This window comes from Sinohyriopsis cumingii, chromosome 7, assembly GCF_028554795.1.
Source record: "Sinohyriopsis cumingii isolate HCF-2022 chromosome 7, ASM2855479v2, whole genome shotgun sequence".
In the NCBI taxonomy this organism is placed as follows: domain Eukaryota; kingdom Metazoa; phylum Mollusca; class Bivalvia; order Unionida; family Unionidae; genus Sinohyriopsis; species Sinohyriopsis cumingii.
In genome coordinates, this window is record NC_142967.1 from 93,285,686 (window position 1) to 93,306,805 (window position 21,120).

General features: G+C 38.2%; 1 protein-coding gene across 4 annotated transcripts in view; it reads right to left on the bottom strand.

Annotated features, from left to right (window-relative positions):
- Positions 1–7,057: 7,057 nt before the first annotated feature.
- LOC149795728 (mitotic checkpoint protein BUB3-like) overlaps positions 7,058–21,120 on the bottom strand; it is a 36,714-nt gene continuing 22,651 nt past the window's right edge. For all 4 annotated transcript variants that reach the window (XM_089965632.1, XM_089965631.1, XM_089965630.1 and 1 more), the window contains exons 4-7: positions 13,121–13,272; positions 10,783–10,966; positions 8,703–8,922; positions 7,058–7,922 (exon numbers count right to left, since the gene is read on the bottom strand). In XM_089965632.1, the coding sequence (XP_089821758.1) occupies positions 7,763–7,922; positions 8,703–8,922; positions 10,783–10,966; positions 13,121–13,272 (716 nt within the window). In that variant the 3' untranslated portion in view covers positions 7,058–7,762. The remainder of the gene's footprint in view (positions 7,923–8,702; positions 8,923–10,782; positions 10,967–13,120; positions 13,273–21,120) is intronic.

Here is a 21,120-nt window from a genome sequence, read left to right on the forward strand (position 1 = left end):
AATAATTGAAGGAATCATACCTAATTATCCATGGTTTTGAGAATGCTGGACTTAATTGAATGCAGTAATTTTAGGATTATTTGCCTAGCAAACGTTTGTGTGCCCGTAGACTTGATTGACAAAATTTGATCCAGTAGTTTTATCAAGAATTCAGTGAAGTGTGAGCTGTAGTACTATGCTGCATTTAGTGTATATACATGTTGTTTCATTAATAATAGTTCTTGTATTTTACACTCATGTTTTTCATTGGGATTAAGCAGGCAGCCCAACTAAAAGACGAAATAGTCTTCTGTTTCAATGGGCAATAACTCTTGCCCATTACCTTCCCTTGGCACTGCCAGGTGTTGGTAGTTTTTAGCTTTGACGATGTACAGAGGGCATGTTGTACAGTTCATCCTCTGACAATCTTGCGGTTTTTGTATTCCTGTAGGCCGATCCAGTGTTCCTTTGGGATTTATTGTGTGGACTTCTCTATCTATTGCAAGTTGTTTGCATTATTTTAGAATTTTTGAGTGATTTTGTCATCTTTTGGGACTTTGTCTTTTAAGAACATTCCATAATGCTATTGTTGACCTTATACAAGGTTATTATGAGTTAGAATTCCTTTGACTTTGTTTGCATACTCTGTAATTTACACTATTTTAAGCAAAAAATTCTTAATTACTGCTGGATTTTTATGCTTTATTCATTTTCCTGTTTTGATAGAATTTTGGTTTAAATATTAAGATTTGTGCATAAGTTCTTTACAGGTCCATAGGTTTCTGATACAACATTTTCACTTGTCTATTAGTTATTACAGTGTTTTAGCGACTTGGTAATTTCAATACATTACTAGTTTCCACTTTTTGTTTTGTTTGTGTGTCATTTCAGCAGAATGTTATTTAAACGCTATATGTGCAACTTCAGAGCATGTTAGTCTACCACAACTCTTGTTTTATTTATACTACGTATACACCATATATGAAATGCAGTGTCTGTGATACATAGAGGAAGTTTGGGCTACCGTTTTAGCTAGTTAGTCACATATTGATCTGCTAATCTATGCTTTGTTTTCTCTTAGTGTTTCATTTCAATAAAAATGTTTACTAATTGCATGAAAAGCATGTTCAAAGCAATAGTCCATTGCAGCATTGAAAGGAAGGAAATATGGAATAAATCAAGGAAGAAAACATACAGTTTGTTGATGGCAATATTACTCGTTGGGGAGTATTCCCCAATTTTAGGAAGCCCAGTGGGAGTAAGCCCCCCCCCCCACGTCCTAGAATGGCCTTCAGGCTTGTAAGTCAGGGTGTATAGGGTTCATGCCAGATCAGTTGGATCCAACTCTAAATACTGCTGTACCGTTACCAGCCATCCAACCAAATAGTCCACATGGGGATCTTAGTGAAAGATCCATCAGTCTCGCCATGCCCTTGGCATCTTATCATTACTATACTGGAGATTTCAATGAGAAATCTGGCCATTCAGCCAGGCCGTTAGAGTGGCCAGAACCAGTGACTGCCAGATTGTCTTGTATACTGCCAGCACCCGGGCTGACCAAACACCATTCGGACCAGCCAGTAGTGCTGGCTATGTCAAACTTTCAATTACTCACTGCCTACCCTCAAGAGCAAATGACATCAGCAGATATGACCATCCAGAGTCATTGATGCCGCCTGGCATGACTTGTGCAGAGCTACAAGCTGACCCAGATGAGGACTCGATGCGCCCTGAGAGTGATAAGACACCGGCAAATCCATTTTAGTTAGATCTTATCAGTTTTCAAGCCGCCATTGAGGAATTTATCAGTTGATGACCATTGTGGAATGCCTTCCATCCCCTACCACTATCAATAATTATGAAGTCATGGTGTCGGTTTATTTTGGAGAGGAAGAAGAGACACCATCTCTCTGGCTTGTTTCCCAATTGGCAAGATTAATGAGATTAACAACTGGCTTTTGGGCCAGATTGGTTACCCAAGCAACTCTAAGGCATTCTTCTCGGAAAGTCAGGTTCCAGCTTCTTCCTCCTCTCATTGGTATTAGATGCACTCCAAGGCCTTCAGAATGAACCTTTCAGCTCTCAAGAATTTGACAGCTGTCCACATGTCAGCTCCATTGTCCTACAACATTGTGGTGACATCATCTATGTTATGTTTGACCTCACTGGCAATCTTCTTGCTTACCTGAACAATCCAAATATAACCACACCTGGGATGCAACAGCTAGGATCACTTGGGTCCTTAACTGAACAGCTCACCATACTAGAGCCATTGCTTTGATGTCTTGCAATTCAGACCTAATTCGACCGGACACATGCCTGCGGTCAACACTGCTTAAACTGCACTTTTCTCTTGCAAGAATTGTGCTGAGCTTCAACAGAATATACCATCTCGCGATTTTATTTTTGGGCAACAACATTTTTGGCAGTTGAAAATTGGTCATAGAGTCGGGGGGTTTGGAGTGGAAAAATTCAAAAGCACCATGACATGAAGCCAGAAATATATAATGTTTTGGAATCTGTTGTTATATAAACAAATCCTTTGTTCAGATTGACAAACCATATCATAATCTGCTTATGCTGATGCATAGCTGCCAACCCTCACGATTTTGGTGTGAATTTCACAACTTCTTCAATGATTCACAGATTTATGCCATATGCAAAAAAAATCATGAATTCCCCAATTCTCGAATATTTTAAATCGTTAATAAAATAACTGATTTCCCATTAAGTGCAAGTTGTGATATTGGCAGTTGCCAAAATAGTCCGGTACTGCTGGTCACGATATTAGTGGAACTATAGCTGATGGGTACAGTTGGCCCATTAGCAAGCATTTTAATCTATATGTATAAGAGTTGTTTTACAAATGCTTTTGAGAGAAACTGGGGCCTAACTGGAATTTTGCTCCATGCTGCAAACACTGATTTGTATTACCATTTGGTACTATATCTTGAAAATGTCTTCACCAACAATGAAAAAGAAATGTTGTTGTGGGGTTTAATGCCATTTTTCAGCACACGATAGGCTATGTATGGCAGCCAGTATTAATGGTGGTGGAAGAACACGGGGAAAACCCCCGAAAGAACCACCAACCCACGAGAAGCTACTGGCAAGCATTCTCACATACCCACATTGGTCGATTCCTAGACTCGAACCAACACAGACAGAGGTGAGATGGCAGTGATCCATAATGGAGAGTGCTTTAGACCACTTGGCCACTCGCCCCCCCCCCCCCCCCCCCCCCCCGGAAATGTATTGCACAAAAAGTGAAGTTTAGTTTGAAATATACCAAAAACTGGCCTTGCATTCAGCCATCAAACACCGAGATATATCATGCTTTTTGCACACAGTGTGCCACAAATTTTAGCAGTGGGCATGGTGGCAGAGAAGATGTGAGGAAGCACGTTGGTATCAAAAAGCACTCAAGAGGTTGGGAAAATTAAGAACTCACAGCAGATTTCAGTTCTCGACGGAAGACCTACAAGCTACCAACACTGAAGCATAGTTTTGAGTTTTCTTGTTGAACACAGTCAACCTTTATCAGCTGGAGACCATGCTTAACATTTGTTCTGACAAATATTCCTGGACTCAAAGATCGCTTTAAGAATTCATGTCAAAATTCACTAATTTTTTTCCCTATTTTCACTAATTGCGAGTCTGGAGGGTTGGCAGCTATGCTGATGTCTGGCCTTAGTACTCTGTGCTGTAATATAACCCAAATTATCATTCTACCCAACTAGGTCCAATCAACCACCACTGAAGGTCGGAACGGGAACGACTACAATCAACCAAACAACGGCAATATTAAACAAATGTACCAGAAAAAATAGTTTCGTTGAAACTTCAAAGAAAGCTGGTTACCTTTGAAGCACCTATTGTTCTGTATTTATACTAAGCAAATGAAAATATACTGTCTCAGTCAGTGTTATACAATTATTTGATATTACAGCAATAACAAACGGGCATTTGTTTGGTCCTTCAAAGACAGCCTATAGCTGCGCTTTCAAGAATACATAAACCTTCATCAAAGCAAGCCACCACTGCGGTGGCCTAGTGGTTAGAGCATCTGAATCGGAAGTGGAAGGTCATGGGTTCGAACCCCTGGCCGAGTCATACCAAAGACTTACAAAAATTGTACTAACAGCTGCCTCGCTAGGCGCTAAGCATTGAGGTTAGTGTTAGAACTGGTCGGCCTGGTGTCAGAATAATGTGACTGGGTGGGACATTATGCTACATGTCTGCGGCATAATGCCCCAGTGCTAGACATCACTTTAAAACTGTCACATTGCAGACATCGTATTGATATGACTGATTTTTTTTTAAAACTACGTTAAAAATCCTGATCACGCACACAAAGCAAGCCAAAGATGTTTGGTCAAAGGAAGTAAGCAACAAACTTAAAGCATTGTTTCATTTTTCAGTGATTGGAACATATTTATTTTACTGTGAAAGTTTCCTGTTTGCAACAAAAAAGATCATGCTTAAGATCGCTACCAATGGAGGCGGAAAACCCAAATTACATTTACAATATTTTGAAACAAAAGATAACTGGCTGTCAAGTTAAATGAAGATGGGACATATCACAAGAACAGTTGTTCAACCTTTTAATTTGTTCATGTTTTCATTTCCCTAAGAATAGCCTCATCCTCTTGGTAGCTTCAGCAGGATGGTAGTTGTATCTGGCTGTCCAAATTCTAGGCCAGTTTAAGTACGTATAGCATATAAACAACTATTCAGCCACATGCTCCTAGGCTAATTTGAATATCAGTCAGAGTGAAATGTTTCATGAAACCAGTTTGTGGACAATGGGACATAGATCAAATGAGGACTACCATTTTGTTATATAACAGGATTTGACTGATGAATTTTCTAACCTTTGATCTAATACTCAAATTAATGGATTTTTCAATACACATGTATAGTATTTAAGACATTGTGGAGTGTACTACACAAATGTAAGTTGTCAATATAAAAGTGTATTTCAGACTAGTTGTCTTCATTTAATCAAAATTTCCATTGTTTTGTTTTTTCTCTGTGTAAATCCTAGTCACTGACGACGGGTCACCTTTTAAAAATTTCACGTACACGCAAAATTTGAATTTATTTTCAGCCCCCCACCCTTATCTAAACATTTGCTGATGTTGACAATATTGTCTTGGTCCCAAGGATGTCGAGGTAAACAGACTGTATTATGAAAATGGTGACATTTTTTGAAAATTGGTGTCATAATAATGATGTTGGCAATAACTTTTTTAAAGCCAGCATCAACCCTGCTCTTGCCATACGGAAAACCCTGCTTGGGCCACCATTGCTTTTTGAGAATGAATCGAATAAGTTCAGAGGCAGATAGCACAGGAACTGCCCCTCCACCTCGCCACTCCTCCTACACAAGTATTTGGACCCTCTCGGCCCCAACCAGTCTGATGGGATGCTCAGTGGCCCCAAGACAGTATTTCCCGAGTCAGATATATACCAATACTAGTCCCAATCCAATACCATGAGCCCACAGCCTAATCAACATAGGAGGAAATTGTACAGAGGTAGGAAGAAACAGACTTTCTCCACCTTCAAGCCTCCAAACCATAAATATTGACATACACTCCCTACCCCACCCCACCCCACCCTGCAGCCATCCTACCTGTGGGTGGCACTCTTGCGTTTTTAGGCTCACTGGATCTCGCTCTTCCCTCAAACTGGGTGGGTGATCCAGATCATTTCTGGGGGGCTAAATATATGACCTTGATTTATTATATAGCTTTGTGATCTCTACAAATGAAAGCACAGCAGGAAGAAAAGGGGATGGGGTGTCTTCTTTATCATTATAATAAATCAAGGTCATATTTGTAATTTGGTAATAAAATATTAGCTTTACAGGTGTTTTGTTTTGTTTTAACCCTTTAGACAAATAATTATAAAGCTTTTTATATTGTTTCAATGCACATGTATCTATATATTAGGTAAATGTAATTTCCACTCACTGCCAAAAATCTGTAAGTAAGTAAGGATAGAGAGAAATTAGAAAAAGCATATAGTATTTAAATATTACATTACTTGAAAATGAAAGAATATATGATACTATTATGTGAAAATCTGATGTAATACTGATTCAAATTGATTCTTCATTCAAGTGAAACTGTTGTTGAAATCTTTAAAATTTTTATTCATTTGTGATGTATATTTAGTTTGCATTGTTTGTTGGTTAGTTTTTTATTTTTATTTCATTATATGCTGTGGGTGATGAAACATTGTATCTAGTGGATGACCTTGTCCAAAATCAGTGACAGTTTTGGTTAACAAATTTTTCCCACAGAGTGAGGATCGTTATCTTAAGCTGAGTCAAGGACAATGTATCTTTTTTATAGCTAGACTATGTGACAATTGTCATGTTTTATTGTGATTTTGGTGAGAAAGTTCTAATTATAACTAAAATCATTCTAGAACGATAATTTTGTCATCCAAGATCTTTCTAGAACAATTAACTTTTGATCCTTACCCAGGGTTTTGTTTCGCGTCCTAGTTTTTCATGTAAATGTAAGTCTGTTATTTGTGCTTTAACATCTGAACAGAATTAAGTTGTTGCTGTGTACAGTACTGATTTTCAATTATTCAAACTATTTCTTCTCTGAAAATACAAAAGAGCTCTGATCACATTATTGGAAATATAGATTTGAATTTACAGTGAAATTTCATATAAGGATTTAATTCTTGGATAAATTATTGAGATCCAGCAAAAGAATATTGACACATCAACTCCTTACGATTCACCACACTGTTGGGTTTAATTCAGCTTTTCACTCGAGTTTATTCAGAACTTTTATTATTGGGACTTGTGTCTGTAATTCTGGGATTATTTAGGGATTTGATTCACAATTTGTTAAGTTCTTTTTTCCCACTTTTTTGTTACTTATTTCAAGAGCACAGATTTGTAACACATTTAAATTAAAAAGTTGTTTGATATTTGAATTAATATCCAATAAATTGCTAACATTTTTCTGCTCAAGACAGATAAGAATTTTGTTTTGAAAAACAATACTTAATATACATATATTATGAGAAATTAATTAAAGTGCAAAGTTCATAAGCTAATAAAATCAAGGTTTTATTTTTACAAGATAATATCTCACACATAACTTGTAAGAAAAAGATGTTTAAAGATTGTAATTTTGCTCCGAGTTTAGAGACTTCTTAAATGCTTAGACAAAGAATATTGTTACTATGGTTGCTATCACACTCTATACTATTTTTCTTTTTTCTATGTGAAACAACTTTAATACTTCATGGAGTATAAATGATCAATGAATACTCTAGATTTCACCTGGGTAAAACAGAATTTCGCTAAAGCTAACAATGGCTTTGTGTAACATATGGTTACCTTTTTGTTTATTTTTTCATAGTACTCTCCTGTACTAGTAGCTAGTATGATTTAGAAGGGAGTATATACATGTACAGTCCATCTTTATCTTTATGAATGCTTACATCCACTTACAACAATGTTATTAATTTCAACTGGCTACTCAACTTGGAGTGAAAAAACTCCTGGTGATTATTATCAACAGATCCAAACGTTTGAAGATGAATCACACCATGATGATGGTTTCCATTTTTATCTTCAAGAAGGCTTCTACCAAACAAACAAAAACAGATATTGTCCCTTCATACAAGTATTGGTACAGTAAAGGAAGCCTCTAAACCTGGTATGAATATACCCAACAGTTCTTCTAAAGGTAAAGTGTTCATATAGAAGTATGACTCGTGTTGGACAGGCTCATTGAATGCTGCAGGTTTAAGACTTAGGCTTTGTCTCCTGGTCACTAACATTTCGTATAAATATGTTATCTTCAGGGACATATTTCATTTCTTCATTTTCAAACATGTAGGAAGACGCAATGGCCAACACTGATCCATCATGGCTGAAGGCAAGCGATGCTATACTAGTAGGGTATCTATAAAGAGAAAGACACTATCACTGTCTATAGTCTAAACTTTATTCTGCTACCATGGTAACATCACTACAATTTACCTTAATTGGATACTTGCTAATAAATAAAATTAACTTTATTCTGCTACCATGGTCTAACATCACTACAATTTACCTTAATGGGATACTTGCTAATAAATAAAATTAACTTTATTCCGCTACCATGTTCTAACATCACTACAATTTACCTTAATGGGATACTTGCTAATAAATAAAATTAACTTTGTAAAAACATTTTGTCATGCTGAAGAATAACACCTGCATATTATTCACTGAAATGCTCCAAAATTATGTGAAAATCAAATAGTTATTAAAACTTCTTTTTAAAGAAGGCAGTGGAATCAAAAACTACTTAAAATTCTTTAATAACAAAATACATTAAAATAAATAAGGTTTCTTTTGTAGCTATTTCTCGTCTGCAAAATTTAACTGGAAAATTTAATTATATTTTTGTTATAGAAACCTGACTTTCCTTGGTAATATACTTTTAGGTATATCATTGTCAAAGAAAAGCAACGAGTGGTAGTACAATATAGACTAATCAACATTTTAAACATTACATTAAAATATAGCAAAGAAATAGTGAAGTCTTCTTCTGCAATAAATGAAGTTTCCAGAATACAGATTCTCCTAATTTTTTTATTCAAATTCAAATGTAATTAAACAGTAAGCTGAAGCATACCAAACATGTTAACTGGAAAAATTATGGGAATATCGAGGCCTGTATACAATGTGGATGACATACCTGTGAAACTGGCATAGCCTCTTTTTATTAAAGCCATCCCAGATGTTGACAAACCCATCAGAACCACCAGAGGCAAATGTGTTGTGTAATGGATGAAAAGCAATGGAGTTGACTGGATAGATCATTTCCACCCCATTTTCTTTGATGCGGTGACATTTGAAGGCATACTTTTTCTTTTGTGATTCTGGACTTGGATCCAAATATTCCACTGCAACACGACCTATATAAGAATGAGAATTTGTTACTTTCTACATTATTTGTCATTTTATACATGTTAAAAAGAAATACTGCATAACACATATCAGTTTATTTTAATTTTAGTATTGAAACAAAGGTGAAATACCTCACACGCTGTGATTTAAAAAACCTGAAATCTCGATGAAATTTCTTGTTCCTATTTTTGGTATTGAGTCACAAAAGTCTTTTAGTTCAGTAAATACACAACATTTTAGCAGCCATATTAAACCGTTTCTTGGCATCACTCAACAGATCTGAAAACCCTTGATACCAGGACGCTCTATCAAATGTTACTGTAACTTTATTCAAAAGCTTTCAGAAGCAGAAAGTTTTAGAACCGACCTATCACCACTAGTCAATTAGTAGCCAATCAACAGGCTTAAATTAAATACACCACCAGGCATTGTTTATGTCTGCCATTTTCCTCCAACAAGCTGATTGTTGTGATAATGAACTGGAAATAGTAGTATTTAACATTTTTGCAGTCATCAATTTTTCAACTGATAAAAATGGTGACAATGGGGGCTTTTGTAATTCTAACAGTCAATATTCAGATCATCTAAATGGAGATGTTAGAATTATTATCTTCCTGAAACCAAGACAAAACTTGGATAAACAGCTGTGGTCATCCACCCCTAACTTTCAGGCTTTGTGTAAGTGTGTGTGTGTGTGTATGTGATTTGGATTTTTAATGTAGCTTTAAAAAAAAATCAGTCATATCGCTACTATGTCTGCAGTGTGGCTGTTTATAGTGATATCTAGCACTGGGGCATCATGTTGCAGGCTGGTAGCGTGATGTCCCACCCAGTCACATTATCCTGACACCAGGTTGACCAATCCTAACACTAACCTCGTAATACTGAGCGCTAAGTGAGGAAGCTGTTAGCTTTGTGTGAACTTTTTCTTCAATTGGAAGCATGGAATCCCATATTGCATTATTTTAAAGTTTGAAAATTTGCACTTTAATGTTGGTTCGTCCCCAAAATAATGCTTCATCATCTCAATCTTTCAAACATTCATTGAGCTGAATGAGGTGGGGGATGAAATTATTACCTAATAAAGAAATTAAAAAACCAATAGTTTCAGATATTTATCTTCCAATATACTAAACATGTATATATGTTTAAACCAACATATATACCTAATCAAAATTTCATCTCACAGAGTGAACTTTAAAACTATTATATACAATACTAAACTGTATCTATTTACAACTTTGTTATTTTTAATCCATTTACTTAAAAGTCAACATAAACAGAAGTCAATGAAAAAAATGAATAAAATTTAAGAGTATGAAATACACTAACATTTTTTGGAGTGAATTTCCTTTTACATAATCAACATAATCATGTTCTCAAGTCAAGTAGGTTCTTACTATATGAACTTGAAATACAAATAGAAATATCATCTATGGAGCATAATTAATGCAACCTAGTAATTTAACATTTTAAGAATATTAAAAATCATTTTTAAAAAAATATTTCACTGAAACTAAGAAAATTTCATTGCCAAATACCGAATGTTTGTCGGAGGTAAACAGGTTATCATATCACATGATTCAGTAGGCAGAGTAATCTATTATCTTACATATGATCAATTCAAAACATGCTGTATCTGACAAAAAGAGAAGTACCCCATAACCCAAAAGTCTGTTAAATAGGTCAAATTCACAAAAGCATTTGTTCTGAAGTTGGTCTTGTTTCAGTGCCATTTTGAAAAATTTGCTGTCACTGTTTAACTCATCTGATAAGGCTAAGAGGTTTTGTAGAATTAGTTTAACCTGACAAATGTACAAAAATCTTGAAAACGGCAATGACTGAAGCTGCCATAAAATGTACTTGACCTTCAATGGAACTCAGGACATAGCCCAGTTTGTTTGGAAAACATCTGATACATCTTGTCTGATATTTCAGACTGGACTCCCGTCTTTGTTGTACATATCCCATGTTCCTTAGGTCCCAGACTAGAATTCGTCTGCCAGCTGTGCCAACAACCAGTCTATCCCCACACACTGACAGTGTGTACACCTGAAAAGTGACAGTTACAACTATTGTTCAAATTTTCATATTTGTCAAAAGGTTTTATAACACAGGCATGTAAAGGAACCTATCTCCGTTTAAATACCTTGCTGAGGAATTGAGTCAAGAAGATTCTGGTGGTGGTTCTGGTGGTGGAGAGGGAAGGGTGACTTTAAAAAAAACAATAAAGAAGTAGCAGATGAAGATTTATCTAATATTTGTAATAAATATCAACTTTTGAACACATGAAGGAAACATTCATTTATCTAATAACATATAGTTATATAATACACCATACTGTTGATTTGTTTAAAACATTCTAATGCTGCATAAATAGTTTTCATTTGAAGTAGCTTTAACCATAATATACCTGACTAAAATCTACGATTCATACAAGTTCAAATAACATGTAACTCAAAATGGCCAGTTTGTATGCAGTTTAGGGATTCATTTGCCAATATAATGGAATGATAAATGAAAGCTTTGTTCAGAAAATCAGAAGACAATCAAAATAAATTTTTTACTTTTACGGAACCTGGATGGATTTGGTTTTGAAAGCAAAAGCCATTTTTCTCAGCCCTCCCACTTGTGACTGTTATTTGACAAAAGCAAATGATAAACCCTGCTCAGGTGAATGAAATGAATTCTGTTACAAGTCTGATTAGTTAGTATGGTCAAAGGGCAACAATTTCTGCCTCAATGGGGAAGTCATCTGAAAATGCTTCTAGTATCATTGGACCAAACCTGACCTGATTTTGGTACTGGTGACATAAAAAAATTCAAGATGATATTTTGTGCAAAGAGGCTATTCCCTTGTGTATACAAGATATCCTGGAACCATTTGTGATTACCAATGATATCATCACCTGATGCTGACAGTACTGTCAAGGGAAGTGATGCTACCAAGAGTAAAACAAAAAAGGGACAATTTAAATGTCTTATAGACAGGTGTAGTTTATATCAAGGATTAAAAAGACAGAATCAATTTTTGCCAGGATAAAGGTAAGTTATGAAATAATTCTAAGCACAAAATTAATGTAAATCAAAAGTGATCTTGTGTCCATGCAAATTAGGCAACAGTGACTAGAACCAAATAAATTCTTTGGATCCTCTAGTGTTTGTCCAGCTTTATAAAAAAAGTGAGTACTTAAGACCCCGGCTCAAACTTTGTGGACCCAAGTCACTTTAAGAGACCCTGGCCATTATTTCATCATCCATCATGAACTTTACATCACTAATTACGAATATTTACACGAAATTCCTTGAAATAACATAGGGCTTACATGTACATCCAGTCATGCATGTTTTCTATAAATTCCTGTGTAGATATACAACAATTAAATTGTGTTTCATTTTGATCATGTGGGATCACCAGCAGTATTAGTCCAGTTACATGTTTACAAGCTGATTCACTAAACAGTTTCGCTCAGTGAACTTGAAAATTAGGTCACAGTCACCAAAACTTAACAAAGTCTTGCAATCTTCTCCAGGCATCTAAATATCCTATTATAACTGATTGGTTTAATAGTTGTTTTTTTATATAGATATAATGCTTACAAGGTCAGTGTACATTTAGCCCCCGCCCCAGCCAAGATAATGTCAAGTCAGAAAAAGGTATATATCCCATGAAACTCCCATAAACATGGTCTAGTTTGGCCAACCTATATTGGGTATAACTTGATTATAAGTTGCTGCTTTCAAGTAACACACAAAACATTGCCCTGCAACACTGAAAATAAAGCCATGATCATAAGAAACCAACCAGGTCTTAAACCCCATTGAAGCAAATAACCAGTTTCTCATAGTTTGCCTCAACAACTGGTCTTTAGATGTAGCATGTATCTTACCTGCAAAGTAAGAGCGAATGATGGATACACCAAGAGCAACAAAAAAATTTTGTTTCCATGGAAGGGTCAATAAGACCACTGTACTACATATGCAACTGGAAATTGTTATATTTAAGATAAGTATCGCTAATTCCTCATGAGTGTAGTAAAGCTGACATCTACAATAAAAAATTTCTGCCAACGAATGACGGACAACAAATTTACAGTATATCTCTGTGAATCAAAGTTTCTATCATGGAGAAATATTTTCATTTATTCAGTTCTGAAATTTTACAGAATTAGTTGCTTTTGATTTTTTTGTATTTCTTTAAAATACCTTATCCGGCTGGGAGAAAGAACCTGCACTGCATGGGGTCCTTGGGTCCCATAGTTTGACGGTGGAATCCCAGCTGCCAGTAACAACCACATTTACCTCAGGACAAAATTCTACACACCGTATTGGCGCTTCATGTGTTCCAACATTTGTACCTAAAATAAAAAACACACCAAAATGCAAGCAAAAACCAATACTGTTGACTGCTTCTACTATGTACCAGTATCCAAACAGCATGGGCTGTCAAGACTATATTTCTGCTTGATGTGGAACTTTATTCATATTGCTATGATATCTGCAGTGTGGTAATTTATAGTGATGTCTAAAACTGGGGCATCAAGTTGCAGACATAGCATCATGTCCCACCCAGTCACATTATCCTGACACTAGGACGACCAGTACTATCGCTAACCTCTGTATGCTGAGTGCCCAGCAAGGCAGCTGCTAGTATCATTTTTATAAGTCTTTGGTATGATTCAGCATCACTTAGACCTGCAACCTCCCGCACCAGAGGCAGATGCTCTAACCACTTAGGCCATCAAATTGGTCCAAAAAAAGCTATATTTTTTTCTTCTATTTATAATTTTAATACAAAAGTTTGTTTTATCGGAATTTTTCATAAATAAAGTCTCAAATCAAATGAGTGACATATTCAAGAATTATAAGGTTTATGCTAATATTGTACCAAAAATAAAAGGCAGAAATAAAGACTGTGGCATAGCAAGAAATTCTGCCCCCCCCTCCCATAAAACATAATTCTGGGAACCCCTCCCAGTACTTAGTTATCTGAAGGGAATTTTAGACCCACTCTCAAACCTGCAGTTGTCATGGGTCGGTGGTTCTTTCCGGGTTCTTCCTCCACCACTAATACTGGCCGCCATGTATAGCCTATCGTGTGCTGAAAAATGGCGTTAAACCCTACAACAACAACAAACCTGCAGTTGCTGGAATTGCTTGGGCAGTTGCAGGAAATCTTTACAGAAAGTGTTTTATTGTTGTTGCTGGGTTTAACGCCATTTTTCAGCACACGATAAGCTATACATGGCAGCCAGTATTGATGGTGGAGGAAGAACCTGGGAAAACCCCAGAAAGAACCACCGACCCACAGGAAGCTACTGGAGAGCTTTCTCACATACCCACATTGGCTGAATCCGAGACTCGAACCCAAGCAGACAAAGGTGAGATGGCAGTGATCCGTAATGGATAGCGCTTTAGACCACTCGGGTCCCCCCGAAAGTGTTTTATACATCATTTTTGTTATATGTGTTATATATACGGCTATTTAGTTTTAGCATTTCTCTAAAAGAAAAAAATTAATGTAATCAACTAATTTGAAGTATTTTAGTTGAATCTAAATTTTGCTGAAATTAGTACCAGAATGGATCATACCCCTTTGTAAATGACCAGCTAGTCATCTTTCATATCCTCATAATATATACCAATGTCAACAGCCAAATCTGGATGAAATGTTGACCAACATACACTAATGCATGTATTCCATTTAGCAAATCTTAATAATATAGTCTCAATGAGCATTTACCTTTCTTTGTATTTTTCACCAATAAATGACAATCACAGTCTCTACATGATAAGTAAAGATTATGTGCATATAAGCACAGCATCATGCATGGGGGCCCCGAATGGCTGAGTGGTCTAAAGCGCTCTCCGTTACGGATCACTGCCATCTCACCTCTGTAGCAGCAGAGGGGGCGAATCCGACATTTTGTCCAATCGTCATTTTGCTTAATTATTACTTCTGCACTCAGCGGATCCGGTGTAGTCAGCGCTGGTAAAAAAAAAAACGACGACGTCGTTGGGGGATCGTCGCGTCGTCATTTGGTTTAATTAACACCTTCTGCGCGTCGATCCCCAGCGTCGTCAGCGTCCGGTAAGCACATCGACGACCGCGTCGATGTCATCGCCCCCTCTGCTGCTTACAATGATCTTACAAACAGAGTGATCACTAACTCCTCCTCCTGTAGATCAATTAGGTTATTTGACTGATCGGTGAGTTTAAAATTAATTCTCGTTAAAAACCGATCATGGCATCGCATATAGACCGGATTAATAGGATTCTCAACGATTAAAAATCCCGGAGGGGCTGTTGGTGAAAATGAATAAAGGATATATCCCTGTTGAGCTTGATTTGATTGATTGGTATCTACCTGGTAACTCCCTTCGATAACATCACACACTAGATTGATTGCTATCACCGATGCGATATTTACGTTGTATGGAGCAATATGCCTACCACCATCTCCGTTATCGTGTCTGAGGATATAAGTTGATGGATCGAGAAAATCATTAAGAGACTTTCTTAGTTCTGGCGCGTTGTATCCTGGAAACTTGAAATCGGGTAAATCGGCTTCTGTGATATTATACCCGGTTAGGAATTTTTGTTTATTATCATCGCTGCTATCGGATATTACTTTAACGATTCGTTCATTGATATATTCCATGTCTGATATAAGTTGATTTAACACCTCAACGTGTTTTTGTGCTTTTGTCTCTCGTAGCTGTTCTAGTTGTAATTGGTAATAATGATTAATCTCGGCAAACGCACCAGTGATATCATCTAAACGAACTGTGACCTTGGCTGACAATTCAGGAGTTTTCTTATACGGAAAAAACCATTGCATGGTATTCCTGTCTTGAAATATAAACTCGCTGGGTAATAACGTGTTTCTTATAATAGACAAATCATTCAGATAACTGGGATTAATCTCATGATACGATTGCACATTTGTGTGCAAATCCGCGGGTGGATTCTTAGGCCATCCTAGTATGGTTCTTATTGAACTGTTATAAATATCAACCATATACCCCGGTGTGCTTATTTCAATCGTCGATGATAACGTCGGTTCATGAACCGTAATAGCGATTTTTGATTCCTTTCCTGTGATCGATTTTATTCTGCGTTGAAATTCTTTATTGATTTGCTCTATTTGGTATGACCCAGTTGGTATTGTAACCTCCTCCCAGTCTGGGGTCCCATCGGGTTTATTTTTCCGTGCAAAAACCAGCGAGTTATTAGGTTGTTGTCCGTTAAATGCGTCCGCTCGAATATTAGGCCAACTGTGATATACTCGCAATTTTGCCAGCGCTATTTCCTTCACTGGAACCGGCGACGGGAAGTTCACACTGAATTCGGGTTTCGTTGACGTTATTGATATCATATTTGTTTGTACCGGAGTGGTGTTCTCCGCGATCCGCTGAAGTAATTGAAACCCTTCGGGGTTCAGCGACATTATTATTATTCGTTGTCTTTAGTGTCTAATTTCAGCAACCAGGTGGTTCCGGCTTCCAGTTGAAAATCCTCGATTTTTGACATCGCGGAGCTATACAACTGGACCATTGTGGAGAATTCAACATCGGATACGAACAAATTATCAATTGACAACGAGATCAACCCGGATAATTTCGAGTACGCGTCGGATACTATTTGATGTTTTACTGTATACTCGTTGAGTTTTTTTTGAAAACACGATGATATCTTCCTAGTGATTGCGTTGGCAACTCCAGCAACTGTTGTCATCGCGGAGACAGCGATTGGAACAGCGATCGGGGTTATCGTGGTCATTGTGGATAAAATAACACCGGCGCCAGCTACTATACCCGATACCGAGTACACGACCGCGTCGATGGCGGTTATTTTTCTGCGGTATTTTTTTATTTTTATACGGTATTGTTCGGAAAGCGTTTTCAAATTCGCGGATAATTCTTTTGCGGTATCGAATCGATATTGATGTGACGTCGGTGATACCTCTGATTCAATTTCCTTGGTGGTCATTTTTATTTTAAAAGAACTAGTGTTTTTAATTACTTAGATTCGCTACAAATTCCACATACCATGTAATGTTCGCCCCGGCTAGATTTCTATCAACGGCATAAATTGTAAACTTTTCAGTTGCGTTCTTGTCTATAATTGTTGATATTGTATTGTTAAACCCGGATGAACTCGATGATAATATATTAAACTGCATCATTGAAATCAGTGTCAATCGATAAATACCCTTAACAGTTGCGGTGATATTTACTGTATTCTGTGTAGGAGTCCAATCGAATGATCCATGCCGAATTGTGTATACTGTGTTGATGATGTTCTCATGAGGGATTTTTATTTTTTCGAGTTGCTCTGCCATTCTCGGTAGTCTGTCTTTAATCGCTTCAACATCAGTTATAACTATTCCTACTCCCCGCCAACTCGCGTCTATATTATTCTTGTTCGCTGCAACATTAGTTTTGATTGTTTCTATTTCCCGTGTATTCTCGGTCATGCTTTTTTTGTTCGCTGCAACATCAAGTTTGATTGTTTCTATTTCATATGTATGCACGTCTATACCTTTTTTATTCGCCGCAACATCAGTTTTAATTAATCCTATTCCCCGCCAATACGCGTCTACATTTTTTTTGTTCGCTTCGACATCAGTTTTGATTGTTCCTATTTCCTGTGTATGCGCGTCCGCACTCTTTTTGTTCGCTTCAATATCAGTTTTGATTATTCCTATTTCCTGTGTATGCGCGTCCATATTATTTATGATCGTCGTAACATCAGTTTTGATTGTTTCTATTTTCCGTCCATGCGAGTCTACATTATTTATGATCGTTGCAACATTAGCGCCGATTATTTCTATTTCCCGTTCATGCGCGTCTACACTCCTTTTGTTTGTTGCAACATCAGTTTTGATTGTTTTTATTTCCTGTCCATACGCAATGATATCATTTATAGTTATTGTAATCTCATCCGGCTTGGTATTTTTTTTACCAAAGAATTTATCAAAGTTGTCATCGATCCTGTTAACATTTTTTCGCAACGGGGGTAAATTGGCCGACATCGCCGTAAGTTCCGAAATAGCATTTTTTATTATTACAAGATTTGGTTCGTCTGCCGTCGGGGGTCCCCGAAAAAAACTATCGACAATGTGTCGCATATCGTCGAAATGCGTTAGCGTCAACACGATCCGTTCTTCATATAATTTAATTTCACTACGCAAACCCTTTAACGAATTTGACATGGTTATATAATTGTCGCCAAGTGTACTTATTTTTCCATTTATCGTCAAGATGGATTCACCTGGTTTGAGTCGTCCGTCGCTGGTATACAGCGCGATAGTGTCCTCGGCGGTATCACGCTGTCGTATTAAAACGTCATCCAGCGACACATTACTGGATTTCAATTTACCCTGGCGGTCTTGAAATACAACTATTTCGCCCGGGTCAACACTGGTTAAATTCAACGTATCAGCGATTTCATCCTCAATTAGTTTTTTTATGTCATCGGCGGCGGCCGTTTCCGTGGATTCTTTCAGCGCCGAAACCGGTCGTCCCCAAATATCAATCATCGTTATTGTAAAAAAACCCAGCGTTTCTAATTAACCCGCCGGGCCTCTACGACCCCACTAGTGTATTCGTTTACAACCACATGAGGTGGTTTCCGCGATGATGAAATCGCCGCGAGTACGTTCAATACTTCACGGCCACATATCGGTGGGTCGCTTAATCGCTGTGTTGGCAGCGTGGAATAAAAAACCCGGGCTGAACACGCCGGGGCTGAACACGCCCGGATATACCGCATGAACTCTTTCGGCGGGGCTAACCCGTATGAATCAAAATAGACGATCGCGCGCGGATCAATCGCGTACGCAACCCAATGAGTTCCCGCTCCGGAGGACCCATCGAGGTTAATTATGCCGGTTTCAATATTCCTTGGTGCCGCCGGTAATTGATCCCTCATGAAAACACCTCTGAAGTTTTTTATCGCTAACGCGTTTGCGGCGTCTATTAAATCAAAATTAGACATTGGAGTCATTAACTCAGGAGTCAATGACTCCTGAGTCAATAAACGGTTCCCGGTAGTCTTAGACCCTTTCCCGAATACCATGAATACGGGGTTCCCGGTAGTCTTAGACCCTTTCCGGCCACGGGTCGTTTTTTTTTGTAGCCTTTCCCGGTTGCCTTCTTCAATGCCATCCCCGCCGCGGTACCAACGGCTCCTAACGCCGCCGCCTTAGCCACTGCTGGTGCGGCCGCGGCAATCAACGCTGGAATCGCAGCTAACAGCGGAAATATCCCACCGGTCTTTTCCATGTTTTTAATTGCTGCGGCCGAAAAATCTATTTGAACACCCTTTTTATTCTTCATCGCATCATTGAAATGTTTTATTTGACGCGCCGTCAACGATATCTTATGATTACCACCCGCCATCTGTGACGGCTTCAGCGTTATTGTGATCCCGCATTGTTTAGCCGACTTTGATCGTAATTTCTTGACTTGACCATCAGTCAACTCTACATTGACGACACTATACGACATTTTATTGTAAACGCGTTTTGTGCTTTCAATTACATGTTTTCCACTGGCGCATCAACGATTCTCATTCGTCCACCAACACCTTCTAGCAGCATTGATTTATCGCTGAGAATGACAGCGACCGCTCTATAATTAACATTACCCGGGGCTATACGAGCTCGGAAGTGTATATCAACGACGGATTGTCTCGTTAAATCAAGATGTTCCAGCGAAAAATAATAAATCGGATACAGGTTTTTAAAATCAAGTTGTGATATTTGCAAACCGGTGTCGACGTTTTGATCACGACCCATATATGACAGCAATCGATGATACACACGTGCGATATGGTTGTCACCGTAATTAAGCTGTATATCCTCGGATGGTTCCTGTTGTCCGTTTATTCTCAGCGAAACATCCCTGACTCCTAATTGATCAAATATCATATGGCTGCGTTCTTGATTACCCAATCGATTCCTATTCTGTAGCGCTATGAATATATGACGCGGGGCTGAAACACCCTGTTTTGACGCCAAGTGCCATGTAAACGTATCGGCGACGTTATCCTCTTTAGCATCAGTTGTTACCGCTAGCCAACTCAACAACGATTTCCCTCCCTGTTCCATAAATGCTAACAATCGTGCTTCCGTGGTAACTGATGGAGTCAGCACCGGCATCCACAATGCCATTTTAGTTAAAATGACTTTACCGGCAGCGACGCCAGCAGCACGCCATATTGCATTGTTATCATCACCCCTTCGCGTCAGCGCGATTGTATGCTTAGCCCCATAGATAACCTTCCTGACATTTCTGCAGAATCCAAATATGTGATGGAGTGGAATCGCGCATGAAAACTTTCGGCGTGGTCCTTGCAACATTCCTACTCGTGCTGCGAATCCTAGATTGAAATCATTGTTGGTGCTTTTTATAACAGTGAAATTGTCACCTGGTTTTGCTCTGCGGTCTGGGTTAGCTGCTTCATCCTGGTCAGCTGCGGTATTTCGTGGTGTCAGCACGTTGATGTACTGAATGTGATCAGCATTATCGGCGGCGTCCTTCGCAAACATCATAGATGGGCCCGCCGATCTTGTATAATCATCCGAGTATCTCGCCAACCCAATTATCGTCGTTGCAACATCAACCTCGCGTTCTATTGATTCAATTTCTCGCCCGTCAATAAGATATCTGGCACTCTCAAATAACGCCATGATACCGTTGTTGACGAAACCAACTCGAACACGATGGTCATCTGCGTACGGTGCATTATCGGCAGCATTTGTCACGAGTTCTCCCTCAATTTCGATAAACGCTTCACACGGCAGAAAGTATTTACTGGTATCTTGGACTTGAAGTTCAATTCGCGATCGTAGGTCGGGTTGCGCTGCATAATAAGAATAATATTGATAATCACGGACAGAATCATCCCTGCGCACTGGGGCGTCCATATCAAACGCGGGATCAGCGGTACGCGCAAACATTCTATTATTTATCATGTTGATGTTTTCAATTGCGATTTTTTCGTCGTAGACCACTTCCCGCTATCGCGTTCATGAGCGCGTTGGTTGCCGCATCGGCGGATGGCGAAGTCGCCAACGACGGAGTCGTCGCCAACGACTCTAATTTTTCTTCCACGGCGTTATTTATTACTTTACTGACATTTGCAGGCATCACTGTCGTTGATGGCATTACCGGTGGTTTCTGTTTTTTTCTCCTGG